Genomic DNA, 14861 nt, shown 5'->3' with positions numbered 1-14861 from the left:
CTGGGGCCGTCAGAGGGCCAGCTCCTAGATCAGTTCTGGGTGTTTTTAACAATGACCTTAAAGCCAGGCAAGACATTTAACCACCAACAAAAAAGTTACCAATGCCCGAAATACTTCATTCACTAACAAAAGAAGGCAAGCATTTCAGGCACCTGTTAGAAACAACATGGCAAGAAGCAAAGAACAATGGTGCCTGGTTAGCACGCGGCATGCCCTGGACGGTGTGGGTGCCTGGTTAGCACGTGGCACGCCCTGGACGGTGCGGGTGCCTGGTTTGCGCACGGCACGCCCTGGACGGTGCGGGTGCCTGGTTTGCACACGGCATGCCCTGGACGGTGCGGATGCCTGGTTAGCATGCGGCACGCCCTGGACGGTGCGGATGCCTGGTTAGCACGCGGCACGCCCTGGACGGTGCGGGTGCCTGGTTAGCACACAGCAAGCCCTGGATGGTGTGGGTGCCTGGTTTGCGCACGGCACGCCCTGGACGGTGCAGGTGGCTGGTTAGCACGCGGCACGCCCTGGATGGTGCGGGTGCCTGGTTTGCGCACGGCACATCCTGGACGGTGCGGGTGCCTGGTTAGCACGCGGCACGCCCTGGACGGTGTGGTTAACTTGCGTCCTCTGTCATTAACCTGTAAGGGTAAAACTGTGAAGTGACCGCCATTTGGTGAAAGGCTGGGAAGAATTTCACAACAGGACTCTCTTGGTACTTTCCAACGTATTCCTGAAAGCCCAAGGCAACTTGTCCAAGCGGTGAACGCGTCTGCCTCCCTGCGGATGAAGTCCAGAGGAGTGACATGGCTCCGTCGCCACTCTGCTGTGCAGGAGAAGGGAGCCTGGGGCCCCCCCTGGCACTGGGCTGCGGGACGCGGGCGTCTGAACCGCTGCAGGGCCACCCCAGCAGAACGCAGCTGACGTCTGAAGCAGCCCGAGTGAGCGCCCCCTTCTGCCCAACTACAGATATTCAAGGCTCAGATCCTCGCCGTACAGTTTTCTAATCCTGAGTTTTAAAAGTAATATATTTCACTATAGAAGGGAAAATATTTTAGATGCAGGAAAGAATTTTTTAAAAATCTGCTGGGACTGGGGCCAGTGCTGCAGTGTATCGGTAAAGCCTCCACCTGCGACACAGGAATCTCATACAGGCGCCAGTTCATGCCCGGCTGCTCCGCTCCCGATCCAGCTCCCTGCTGTGGCCTGGGGAAGCAGTGGAAGACGGCTGAAGTGCTTGGGCCCTGCACCCCCATGGGAGACCTGGACGAAGCTCCTGGCTTTAGCCTGGCCCAGCCTCAGCTGTTGTGGCCATTTGAGGATCGAACCAGCAGATGGAAGACCTGTGTGTGTGTGTGTGTGTGTGTGTGTGTCTTCTCTCTTGGTTACTCTGCCTTTCAAATAAACTTTTTTTTTTCTTTTTTGACAGATAGAGTTAGACAGTGAGAGAGAGAAAGAGAGAGAAAGTTCTTCCTTCTGTTGGTTCACCCCCCAAATGGCCGCTACGGCTGGAGCTACGCTGATCCGAATTCAGGATCCAGGTGCTTCCTCCTGGCCTCCCATGCGGGTGCAGGGCCCAAGCACTTGGGCCATCCTCCACTGCACTCCTGGGCCACAGCAGAGAGCTGGCCTGGAAGAGGGGCAACCGGGACTAGAACCCAGCAGCCATATGCGATGCCAGCGCTGCAGGCAGAGGATTAGCCAAGTGAGTAACGGCACTGGCCCTAAACTTCTAAAATCTTAAAAAAAAAAAATCCTACCCTGTCACCCAGGAATAATCCCCCATGCTCCCCTGTGGTCAGCCTACACCAGCAAACCCCTCTTGCTGCCGACTGTGCTAAGCGTGTGGTTCTGGTCTCCCTACAACACCCCTATGACATCTGCCCTCACAGTCAGGACCCCAGGCCGATCCTTCTCACTGAATACAGGAGATTTCACGAGACAAATGACAGAAAAGACGAGGAAAAGGATAAAGCGAAAGCCAGCAGGTGGACCCGGAACCTTGTGATCAATCCCACTGGAAGAGTGGGAGGGGCGCACTGTGCGAGGTCACGAAATATCGATGACAATTTTAGGCGGCACAGCCGAAGTCAGTTTCCCACGGAGACCAATGGTGTAAGAATTCCTGTGATAATCAGATTTATAGAAAAGCAAAGCAAAGGCACTCTTGATAGCAAACTAAGTTTAAATTGAAGTTTTTCTTTTCCAGTGTATCCCTGCAGGTCTGCTTCCTCTTGCCTAAAGAGAATTCAGGCTGTCACCGCACTGCCAGCCTAAACACAGAGGAGCCTTTACCGCGTGCATGGACACCCCTCACCATGCCCGGCCCCGAGCAGGCTGCGATCTGACGGATGATCTCAGCGCCTCCGCAGCCCGGGGAGACCCGACCAGGTGAGTCGGAGAGCATTCTCCACGCACAGAGTCAGACCAGTGGGCGGGAAGGCAGTCGGTGCTGGCTCAGTGCCGTCGCTGCCCCGACACTCCGGCTGCCTCGCGCGGTGGAGGGCGGCCAGCCGGGTGTCCCCCAAGCCCGTGGCAGCCAGGGAGCTGGACTGCACGCTGTACTTACGCTTAAGGCGACACCGCTGCAGCAGCCATGGGGCACTTCAGAACGGCTGAAAAATACCAACGGGGTGGAGGACGGACAGACGGACGGGCCGATGACCGACTCTGGAGGAAAACTTCAGCTGGCGCCGCGACTCCGTCCGTGTCACCCTGCGTTCTCCTGGGGCACTGCTGGGGCTCCGATTCCAACAGCGAGGAGAGGACCAGTGCACTCCGGGAACGAGGCCCAGGGAGGCCACTCCTTGGCCACTCCTCATGAACCCACCCAGTCTCATAGCTTCCCGTCCCGCCAAACAGCAGCGTTTAGTTTCCTTCGTCCTACAGTTTTGTTTCTGGAGTTCAACAAATGGGAAACACAGAGCCCAGGCAAAGGGAGTGCTGAGAAATGCAAGCCTGCAGTTCCTAGGTGGATACTGTTACACCTGCTCTGTGCGTTCTGAACACCCCACAACGTCCCCCCTGCGGGGCTCACCCAGCCGCTAGGACAGGAAACCCCAGAGAAGTGTCAATCCAGACAAAAGATGGCACTGTTTCTAAACAATTGACCCACAGTGGGGGAAAGCCCAAGAGAAACGGGAACGGGTTCTCTCATTCTTCCCGCAGTGGGAAGACAAGGAGGTGTAATATTTCTTTTCTGTAACATAAGTATGGAAACACTTCCTTTGTTTCAATAATCCCACCCACGGGTTTATCCCAAGACAACAGACAGAGACAAAGCTGGTCACCACGTGGTTGGTGGATTCCCAGGGCACACAGGGCAGGCCCCAGGGCTTCCTGCCTCCAGGAAGTCACACGCACAGCACAGAGTTCCCAACCCCATGGCCAGGTCCCTCTTTCCCTGGCGTCTTCCGTCAGCCAACACCTTCCTCACGGCACACAACCCCCAGACCCCCTCAGCCTGCACCTGCCATCCTGCTCCGAGTCCGGAGACTGCCCTCGTTTGGACGGCTCCGACGGCTTTCAGCCCGGGAGATGCTGTCTCTGCTTCTCTGCTGGGGCTCTGGGGAGGCCCCAGAGGCGGAGCCGGCTCTCGTCAGGGTTGCCAGGGTGCACGCCCCGGCCCCCACTCACATGGCTCCCGACCACGGCCGACGCAGCGTGCGGCAGGTGCATCTGCTTCCCACTTCCATGCACTCTCCAGAAGGAAGCCACAGCACACACCTCCGGGCAGGGTCCCCAGCAAGGGGCTTTGCTCTCCATTTGTTCAATCTCTGTCTGCGTCAGGATGAGCTCACGAGTACCTCCCTCGCACGCTGCGTAGAGCAGACTGATACCACACTGTGTTCAAAGTACCATCTCACACTGTATGACCACTGCCTCCCTGCAAAGGTTCAGCTCACCACCAGCGGCTTTCCCGGGGCTCTCCTGTGTCTCTGACCCTGTCACTGCATGTGCATGTGTGTGTGAGTGCACACGTGTGTGCATGCGTGTGTGCACACGTGCAGGGCACTACCTAAATTTCTGACACTACAAGGTATCCCAGGTCATCTGACATAATCCCCAGCCCGGGAATCAACCACTCCACCTGCCCCAGGAGCCCCAGCCCCTTGTCTTGGGGATGGAGTTGGAAATGAGATCTGGGGCTTCCTGCTCCTGGGGGTCACTGCCTCCACGCTCTCTCACCTAGCACAGCAAGGACATACGTGTGTACATAAGCATACACACACGTACGGACATGCATGTAAACAACTATATCTACATGTGTGTAAGTGCACACACCTGTGCATGCCCACTCACACACACACACACACACACACACACACCCTGATCTGTACTTTACATGTGTCCGGCTGTGTCTGTGGAGTCCACGCTGATGTCTCCACGGTGACCCACGGCCACAGCATCCTTCTCACCTCCTCCAGGCACACGTCCATCGACTCCCACTCCGGGGCGAGAACCTGGCTCCCACGTCCACCCCCACTGCAACAACTTCCTGGAGTTTGGCTCCCTTCAGCTCCGGCCCGACAGCCTCAGCGGGGCTGCCTCAGGTCCTCCTACCGCCGTGGGCTTCTCTGGCCACGGTCTGGACTCTATCTGTGGCCGGCCTGGCTTACGTTCACCTCTGTGGGACCCCTCCCTTCGCTGCGAGGTCCTGGGCCTCCCGCTGAACGCAGGTGTCCTGAGCCTCCCGTCCCCACGTGGGCCCTGGGCCTCACCCGCTCCGCCCTCCTGGAAGCTGAACCGCACAGCGGGCGCCTCTCACCAAGGCCCTGAGGGCGCCCGTCTCGCTCCACCGTCACTCACTGGGGGCCTCCGGGTGGCTCTGTGTTGTGAGCAAAGCTGTTACCGATATCCACACGGAGATTTCCGTGTGGTCGTGGGTTCTTCAAGTTAGGAAGATGAGCAGGGGGCAGGGTCGCTGGGGGGAGGTGGGCCTGCGTGCAGCCTGCAGAGCGATCCAGGCCGGCTTTCGCGGAGGAGAAAGCGCGTTTCTCCGTGCACCAGTCAGAACGCACAAAGGGGCCGCGACTGCTTTCGCTTGCTGTGCCCACTTCTGCATTGCCCCGAGTATGCGCTGCCCAACCCAAGGAAGCCGTATGTTCATCTAGGTACACGCGTGTAAGAGAACAGGCAAGGCCAAAGCCCACCTGCGCCGGGCGGCAGCTCTGGGTGGGGAGGCCTCCCCCGGGACGGGGGTCTCTGTCGCCCCCCCCCACTCCTCCCAGCCTCGCCCGTGGGAGACCCGGGGTCCCCTCGTCTTGCTGCCTCCGGCTTCCTGTAACCAACCTGCTTCCTTCCCGAAGCCAGCCCTGCCTCATCTTCCGGTTCCGCTCCCAGATCCCTGTCCCATTTCTGCAAAAATCCACCGAAGAGAGTTCAGCCGGACGCTCAGCAAGCTCCGAGCCGGAGCGCGTCGGGAGGTGGAACTTCCCGCAGCCACCAGCCTAACCCGAGTCGGCCGTCGTCTGGAAGGCGCCGCTGTCGGTACCGATCCTCCTCCTCTGAGACGGCAGAGACTTGGCGGACCGCAGGGACCCGAGTAACCAACTGCATTAGCTCCACCAGGCAACAGCAGCAGGCAGCTCCGGTGGGCCCGCCGACAGGACCCCCACGGGGACTCGGCGTCCTCACACCTGGCATGTGCTCCTACCTTTTGCACGGCAGGCAGACAGCCCGTCTTCAGAATCAGAGACGAAAGGACTCACGAGGCCCTCTCGGCTGTCACTCAGTCCCCCCACGGGCTGCAGCAACTGGGCCACCTGCACAAAAAGTGCCCAGGTTTGGGGCCGGCGCTGTGGCGTACTGGGCTCAGCCTCTGCCTGCAGTGCCGGCACCCCATGTGGGCGCTGGTTCCCGGCTGCTCCTCTTCCGATCCAGCTCTCTGCTGTGGCCTGGGAAAGCAGTGGAGGATGGCCCGAGTGCTTGGGTCCTGCACCCACGTGGGGGATCCGGAGGAAGCTCCTGGCTCCTGGCTTCAGATCGGCTCAGCTCCGGCCATTGTGGCCACTGGGGAGTGAACCAGCGGATGGAAGACCTCTCTCTCTCTCTCTCTGCCTCTCTTCTCTGTGTAACTCTTTCAAATAAATAAAATCTTATAAAAACAATTCCCAGGTTTAAGTGATGTTTAAGCAAGTCCAATATCTTTCTGTACTTATTTCTTTGAAAGGAAGAGTTTCAGACAGAGAGAGAGAGAGAGAGAGAGAGAGAGAGAGAGATCTTCCATCCTCTGCTTTACTTCCCAAATGGCAGCAGTAGCCAGGGTTGGACCTGGCTGAAGCCAGGAGTGGGGAACTCCAGCCAAGGCTCCCACGTGGGTGCAGGGGCTCACGCCCTCGGGCCATCCCCCGCTGCTTTCCCAGGAACGTCAGTGGGGAGCGGCCAGAACACAAATGGGCACACACACGGGGTGCTGGCCTGGCTGAGCACAACCCCTGCACCGCATCGCCGGCACCCCAGGGTCAGCATCTAGGATGATCGGGGAGCCCAAGGGAAGGAAGCTTCGGGGAGGACTTCTTCCCACTTCCTGCTTCAATGCCAGGGCCTCGCTCTTAGAGAAGGGGCCAGAAATCACAGTCGCGAGGTCTCCTCAGTCTGCCGCGCGTCCCTGCGTGGAACAGGCGGGAGCTGGGACACACTGAGGCTGCCCCTTCCTGCAGCAGCAGGTGCGCTGCCCGGCGTGCACACAGCACCTGCACCCAAGGAGAGCGCGGTCACAGGCAACCGCGTCCTGCGGCAATGCCGAAAAAGGAAGTCGCTGTCAGCACCCTCCACCTCCCGTTAGCAGCAGAGGCCTGCTCTGCGTCTTCTGCCATCAGCAACGCCACGAACTGGCTACACGTGTGGCTTGCTAAACCCGAAGTCAGCGTGTTGACGTAAAAAGAACAGCAGGCAGACAGCAGGCAGGCAGCAGGCAGCCAGACTCTCACAGGGTCCCCGCCCAGCCTCCCACGCCATGGAGCCCTGCTCCGCGTCATGTCCCCACCCAGCCTCCCACACCACGGCGTCCAGCTTCCGTGTCACGTCCCCGCCCTGCCTCCCACACCACGGCGCCCTCGCCCTGCTTCTGTGTCACGTCCCGCCCAGCCTCAGCTGGCTGCCCACGAGAGCCAGCGCCTGCTCGCGGCCCAGCTGCAAGGCCAGCCCTCCGCTCTGTCCTCAGCCCGCCAGCCCCGCCCTCCTGAAAGGCTCCGTCAGGGGCTCTGCTGGCCGTGTGTGTATCTGTCTCCCCCTGAACTTCTGGGGGTGCGGCCACGCTCGCAGCTCACCCAGTGAGGGCCGCGTCCTCTTCAGTAGGGAGTCACCCCGGAGCTGTGCGGTTCCAGGACCTAATGCCATGTGCAGCTGCACAGGTCCGTCCCGCCTGTGCGCATGGAGAGGCGGACCTCAGCCACGCTCAGCCACGCCTGCCCTCTGCATGCCTGCAGTTGTTTGAAAGCCCACAGCTGACACCGTCCTCCACGACACCGACCACCACCGTGCAAGGGCAGAGCTCCCCAGAACCGCGCCGGAATCTGGTCCTGACAACCGCCAAGCTTTCGCCAATGCAATGGGTGAAACACGGGTCTGTGCTTTGATAGGCATTTCCCTGGCGATGATAGTGGTGCAGGCGCGCCCTCCGGACAGCGCCGTGAGCTCACGCGGGACACGACCTGCACGAGCAAGACCTGAGGTATCCTACAACGCACATCCAGGACTCCCCGTTCCGCCTTCTCGATGATCCGAGTTCAGAATTCCACGTGGGAACCGCAGCTGTCAGGAATCCGCCTCCACTGAGACTTTCCAGAACATTCCACTGGACTCCCACCAAAACAGCTCTGCCCATGCTCGTGTCTCGCCGGCTCAGTTACCAAATCACCGTGACAGCCGGGTAAACCAGCACAGAGCGGCACACGACACCCTGCAGCGGCGAGGCATCCGGGGCGCCAGCAGGAAGCGGGCTTGGCAGCAGAGCAGCTGGGACTCTGCTGGCATCTGATATGGGACGTCGGCATCCCGGGGGTGGCTCAACCCACTGTGCCGCCCCAGTCCCACTGGGAGCTTTTCAGGGCACAAGAATGAATGAGCTTCATGTCTTCACCCAACACAGTCTTCCTGTTGACCTCACCTTTGCACTGAAGCCCCTACTGGTTCTCACCGTCACCGTCACCGTCACCATCACCCATCTGGCTCGCTCCCGGCGCTGCAAGTGTGCACTGTCACCCCCATGTGCCCTGTCCCGCCTGGGAGGAGCTGTCTGTTCTCACTCTACCTCACCCCTCTCTTCTCTCCCTGCCACTCCTCGGCTGGGCTCACTGCTTCCTGCGGAGACCATATCGGTCCATCTCCCTCCCTCCTCCCACGCCAATCCCTGTCATCTGTCAGCCAATCCCCGTCATCTGTCATCAATCCCTGTCATCTGTCAGCCAATCCCCGTCATCTGTCAGTCAACCCTCGTCATCTGTCAGCCAATCCCGTCATCTGTCAGCCAATCCCCGTCATCTGTCAGTCAATCCCTGTCATCTGTCAGCCAATCCCCGTCATCTGTCAGTCAACCCTCGTCATCTGTCAGCCAATCCCCGTCATCTGTCAGCCAATCCCCGTCATCTGTCAGCCAATCCCTGTCATCTGTCAGCCAATCCCGTCATCTGTCAGCCAATCCCCGTCATCTGTCAGTCAACCCTCGTCATCTGTCAGCCAATCCCTGTCATCTGTCAGTCAATCCCCCTCATCTGTCAGCCAATCCCCGTCATCTGTCAGCCAATCCCTGTCATCTGTCAGTCAATCCCATCATCCGTCAGTCAATCCCCGTCATCCGTCAGCCAATCCCCGTCATCCGTCAGCCAACCCTCGTCATCCGTCAGCCAACCCTCGTCATCCGTCAGCCAATCCCGTCATCCGTCAGCCAATCCCGTCATCCGTCAGCCAATCTCGTCATCTGTCAGCCAATCCCCGTCATCTGTCAGCCAATCCCTGTCATCTGTCAGCCAATCCCAGTCATCTGTCAGCCAATCCCCGTCATCTGTCAGCCAATCCCCATCATCTGTCAGCCAATCCCCCTCATCTGTCAGCCAATCTCGTCATCCGTCAGCCAATCCCCATCATCCGTCAGCCAATCCCCGTCATCCGTCAGCCAATCCCCGTCATCCGTCAGCCAATCCCCGTCATCCGTCAGCCAACCCTCGTCATCCGTCAGCCAATCCCGTCATCCGTCAGCCAATCCCGTCATCCGTCAGCCAATCCCGTCATCCGTCAGTCAATCCCTGTCATCTGTCAGCCAATCTCGTCATCTGTCAGCCAAACCCCGTCATCTGTCAGCCAATCCCCGTCATCTGTCAGCCAATCCCAGTCATCTGTCAGCCAATCTCGTCATCTGTCAGCCAATCCCCATCATCTGTCAGCCAATCCCCGTCATCTGTCAGTCAATCCCTGTCATCTGTCAGTCAACCCTCGTCATCCGTCAGTCAATCCCGTCATCCGTCAGCCAATCCCCGTCATCTGTCAGCCAATCCCCGTCATCTGTTAGCCATTCCCGTCATCTGTCAGCCAATCCCCGTCATCTGTCAGTTAATCCCCATCATCTGTCAGCCAATCCCCGTCATCTGTCAGCCAATCCCCGTCATCTGTCAGTCAATCCCGTCGTCTGTCAGTCAATCCCGTCATCTGTCAGCCAATCCCCATCATCTGTCAGTCCTCGTCATCTGTCAGCCAATCTCGTCATCTGTCAGCCAATCCCCGTCATCTGTCAGCCAATCCCCGTCATCTGTCAGTCAATCCCCGTCATCTGTCAGTCAATCCCGTCGTCTGTCAGCCAATCCCTGTCATCTGTCAGTCAATCCTGTCATCTGTCAGCCAATCCCGTCATCTGTCAGCCAATCCCCATCATCTGTCAGCCAATCCCCATCATCTGTCAGTTAATCCCCATCATCTGTCAGTTAATCCCCATCATCTGTCAGCCAATCCCCGTCATCTGTCAGTCAATCCCTGTCATCTGTCAGCCAATCCCCATCATCTGTCAGTTAATCCCCATCATCTGTCAGCCAATCCCCGTCATCTGTCAGCCAATCCCCGTCATCTGTCAGTCAATCCCCATCATCTGTCAGTCAATCCCGTCATCTGTCAGCCAATCCTGTCGTCTGTCAGCCAATCCCTGTCATCTGTCAGTCAATCCTGTCATCTGTCAGCCAATCCCGTCATCTGTCAGCCAATCCCCGTCATCTGTCAGTCCCGGCTTAAACACCTCTGCAGTCCCCTTTGATCCACGGCACTGATTCGGGGCTCCACATGACCCCGTCCACGTTTTGATTCTGATTTCTCACTGCTTCTCCACCAACGCCCTCTCCCCACCACGCCAGGCAGACAGGACCGCCGGCTTTGTGCCTCTTGCTATCCCTCTATTATTAAGCTGGCCTTGTGATTCCCCCGGTTCCTTCCCACGGGACCTCAGCCCCACTGCACACCTCCGGGCCCTTGGTAAACAGGGCGGCCCCTGCGGCATTCTGCCCACTCCATTTAACCCGCGGTCACTCTCTGGAAATGACCGACAGTGGTGACATGCCGGTGCTCCAGTGTGCCAAGCTGTCGCACCTGCGTTCAGAAACACAGGGAAGGAACTCACCTCTGACATCCACCAGCATCTCGCAGGAATGCAAGCAGACACACCCCTGAGCTGGGGCTGAGACCAAGCACAGGACGCAAAAAGGAGAGCAAGGCACCTGAACCGTTGTGACGGCTTTGAACATTCCTGAAGTACACCCCCCATCGTGACGAAGCCACGCGTAACCCAGACACGGACGCACAAAGACAAAGCAGATGCAGTCTCCGCCAACACAACTGAAACCATGTTCCTCTGAAACTTTTAAAAAACTGCTCTACGCCGACTCCCAACCGTCACACGTGTTACAGCGCTACACGACGTTTCCACACGTGTGCGCAGAAGGAATGCCCAGGGCTGCAGACGCGACACAGAGACCTCGCTTCTAGTTTTCACCTTAGATCCCCGCGCGCACATCCACACCGTCTACGGAAACCTCGGCTCCCAACAGAACACGGACCTCACCCTCCGACCTGCCGTGCCTTCCTAGCCGGCGGCGGCCACTCTGTCCCGGGCCTGTCACTCGCACACACTTTCACTTTCCTCCACGGTGCTGCACTGCACAGCCGCGACACGTGAGCAGAACCCTCTGACGGCACACGGAGCTCACCGATCCCACAGGAGGGACTAAGGTGGCCGGTGTGGACTGACTCGGATTAAACACGAGGCCGTGGCCTGCTGTATCAGATAATCACGCTTCTCACGCTGGCTCCAATCCCGGTCACCTGCCCCATGTGCCCCGTGTGAGACCCGCCTGGAAGCTCGTGGCTGTCCTCCGACAGGCAACATTTCACATCCAGAAACAGGGTGCGGAGCCCCCCTCCCTGGCCTGCACAAGAGCGAGCAGAGGTGGAGGGAAAGCCTCTCCCACCCCCACCCACCCCCGTCCCACGCCGCACTGGGCTACCTCTCCCACCCCCACCCCATCCCCATCCCACGCCGCACTGGGCTACCTCTCCCCACCCCCACCCACCCCCATCCCACACTGCACTGGGCTACCTCCCCCCACCCCCCACCCCATATCTGTCTCATGCCGCATTGGGCTACCTCTCCTCACCCCCAACCACCCTCTTCCCACGCCGCACTGGGCTACTTCTCCCCACTACAACCTACCCCCTCCCACACTGCACTGGGCTACCTCTCCCACCCCCACCCACCCGTCCCATGCCACACTGGCCTTTGGTTTCGCTATTTTAAGGCACAGTTGCTCCGGCTTTTTCTACCAAGCTCTCCTCCGGGATTAAGGCAGAGCTCCTCAGAGAGCAGCAGGACGCAGAGCGGAGCCACAGCCTCCAGAGAGCTAGAGAGCGCCATGGTGGCTCCAACGCACGCCCAGCACGGAGCTAGAGAGAGCCACAGTGGCTCCAGCGCACACCCAGCACGGAGCTGGAGAGCCACGGCGGCTCCAGCGCACACCCAGCACGGAGCTGGAGAGCCACGGCGGCTCCAGCGCACGCCCAGCACGGAGACAGAGAGCCACGGCAGCTCTAGCACACGCCCAGCACGGAGCTAGAGAGAGCCACAGTGGCTCCAGCGCACACCCAGCACGGAGCTAGACAGCCACGGCAGCTCCAGCGCACGCCCAGCACGGAGCTAGAGAGTGCCACAGTGGCTCCAGCGCACACCCAGCACGGAGCTAGAGAGCCACGGCGGCTCCCGTGCACGCCCAGCACGGAGCTAGAGAGCCACGGCGGCTCCAGCGCACACCCAGCATGGAGACAGAGAGCCACAGCGGCTCCAGGGTACGCCCAGCACGGAGCTAGAGAGTGCCACAGTGGCTCCAGTGCGCACCCAGCACAGACTGCAGACAGCGGCGTCACTGGAGGCCACCAGCACGGAGGCAGGGTCTTACCAGGTTCTCCTGGTTCCTGGCCGCTACCTTCTGCTCCTCCTCGGCCCCGTTCTTCATGTACTTGACCTCCTCCACTGGCTTGATTCTGTACTCATCTGCGGGCCAAACACAGAGAGGACATTTTACCGTTTTGTAGCACAGCGTCCGTCAGACCCCGCAGCGTCCCCTGCGACCTTCCTGTGCGGCTCAGGGGGTGTGGCCCGGAGGGTGGCGGCCGGTGTTCTGGATCTTTCTGTGGGGCCCCTGATACAGAGACACTCAAGGCCACGGGGGTGGCTCCCAGGACAGCCCTTGGCAGAGAACGCCCAGTGCTCCTGGCTTCCTCCACCACTGCAGGCTACCCTGCCCGGCACACACTGGACACGGCACACGGTCCCGTGAGGGGACAACGTGCCTGCTTCCCCAGGACGGTATCATTCACGATGCTTGTGGCAGCAGGACAGCCACCCAGCCTCCCTCTCTTCTGGAAAACCGCAGCAGCCTGCCCCAAGACAAGGCTGCTGTGAGGCTGGCGTTGTGGCGTGGCTGCTAAGCCTGTCTGCCACGCCAGCGTCCCACGGTGCCGGTGGGAGGCACAGGATGACATTCCAGGCTCCTGGCTACAACCTGACCCACGTCTGGCCGTGCAGCCATGTGGGGAGTGAACCAGCGGATGGAAGACCTGTCCCCCTCTCTCTGTAACTCTGCCTTTCAAATAAATAATAAATACATCTTTTAAAAAAATTAAATAAGAATATTAAGATGTTGCACTGATACAATGCAGACAAACACCTGGGAAGCGACACTGTCCTTGCCGGGACGCCTGTGTTACCTCTGCGTGGTACAAGGCGGCTGACGGGAAACACTGTATCTACTCGTGCACACACGGATGCTTCCGTCTCTGGGAGTCACGGCAGGAAGAGCTACCGTGGCCACAGAGCCACTGGGTGCCCACTCCCCCAAGGCCGCAGAGAACAGTGGGACGGGGCGGGAGCCAGACTTGGCCGTGGCCAGAGCGAGGCATCCACGGCCCAGGCAACACACGCTGGGAAACAGGCGGCCGGCAAGGCTGACGACACAGTCACCAGGTTCCTGTCGCCAGGCATGCCGGGGTCCTCTCCAGCCCCGCTTGTAGGAAACAACCTCAGAAATGCGGAAGTAAAAGCGGCATCAGCCTCAGACGGCCACGTTGACGGGCGCCATCACTCCCAGGGGCTGCGTTAACGCCGCAAGCAAGGAGCTGGGTAGTGGCACCTCTCGACGTAATCACGCTGTCCAGGTGTGCCCCGAGTTACAACGCCCGTCACACACTGGCATGTGTCAGGTTCATGAGCAAGCCCGACAATTCCAGGGACTTAGTCCTCCTGCATCTTCCTAACAGGGCCAGAAAGACTGAGGCAAGGTTAAACCAATGCATGCCAAGCCCTCACACAAGAGTAACAAGATAACCAAGGAGTTCTGGTCCCTGATCACACCGGAAAAAAACTGAGGCAAGGTTAAATGAATGCATGCCAAGCCCTCACACAAGAGTAACAAGATAACCAAGGGATTCTGGTCCCTGATCACACCGGAAAAAAACTGAGGCAAGGTTAAACGAATGCATGCCAAGCCCTCACACAAGAGTAACAAGATAACCAAGGGATTCTGGTCCCTGATCACACCGGAAAAAAACTCACATTGCCAACATATTGAGAAGAAAGAAAACAAAGTAAATACCAATACATCAGAAATTATTTACAGAGAAGTTGGAAAAACACATGCTAACTTAAAAAGACAAGACATGAGCCAATCATGCCCACAATCCAACTACACAGAGATCAAGAATAAATACATCAGTTAGATTTAAAGATAGAGGCTGGTGCTGTACTGAGTGGGTTAATCCTCTGCCTGTGGCACCAGCATCCCATACAGGTGCTGGTTTGAGTCCTGGCTGCTCCACTTCCAATCCAGCTCTCTGCTGTGGCCTGGGAAAGCAGTGGAAGATGGCCCAAGTGCTTGGGCCCCTGCACCCACGTGGGAGACCTGGAAGAAGCTCCTGGCTCCTGGCTTCGGCCATTGTAGCCACTGTGGAGTGAACCAGAGGATGGAAGACCTCTCTCTCTCTCTCTCTCTCTCTCTCTGTGCCTCTGCCTCTGCCTCTACCTCTATCTGTAACTCTGCCTCTCAAATAAAAAAAAATCTTTTTAAAAAAAGTTAAAGATGTGCCCTCCCAGCTCCAGTTTGGGGCATTAATCTTTATAACCATAGCCCACAAGGGGAATTAGTAATGCTGACCTGAACTAAATTGGGATCTTAGTTGCTTAATTCCTCTAATATGAACTCTGTTGAGATCTATGTAACATATATGCACATACATGCTTAGATACACACTCTTATACACAGATACTCATACATAAACACATTCACACATACATATATATGCACACACACTTAGAAACACATACAATACATATTTATATTCAC

General features: G+C 58.3%; 1 protein-coding gene across 3 annotated transcripts in view; it reads right to left on the bottom strand.

Annotated features, from left to right (window-relative positions):
* The window catches only part of C13H1orf21 (chromosome 13 C1orf21 homolog), a 143259-nt gene that overhangs the window by 38896 nt on the left and 89502 nt on the right, over positions 1 to 14861 (bottom strand). For all 3 annotated transcript variants that reach the window (XM_070055036.1, XM_070055038.1, XM_070055037.1), the window contains exon 3: positions 12420 to 12514. In XM_070055036.1, the coding sequence (XP_069911137.1) occupies positions 12420 to 12514 (95 nt within the window). The remainder of the gene's footprint in view (positions 1 to 12419; positions 12515 to 14861) is intronic.

The sequence above is a fragment of the Oryctolagus cuniculus genome, chromosome 13 (genome assembly GCF_964237555.1).
Source record: "Oryctolagus cuniculus chromosome 13, mOryCun1.1, whole genome shotgun sequence".
Taxonomy (NCBI): Eukaryota; Metazoa; Chordata; class Mammalia; order Lagomorpha; family Leporidae; genus Oryctolagus; species Oryctolagus cuniculus.
This window is presented reverse-complemented; position numbering and strand designations above follow the sequence as displayed.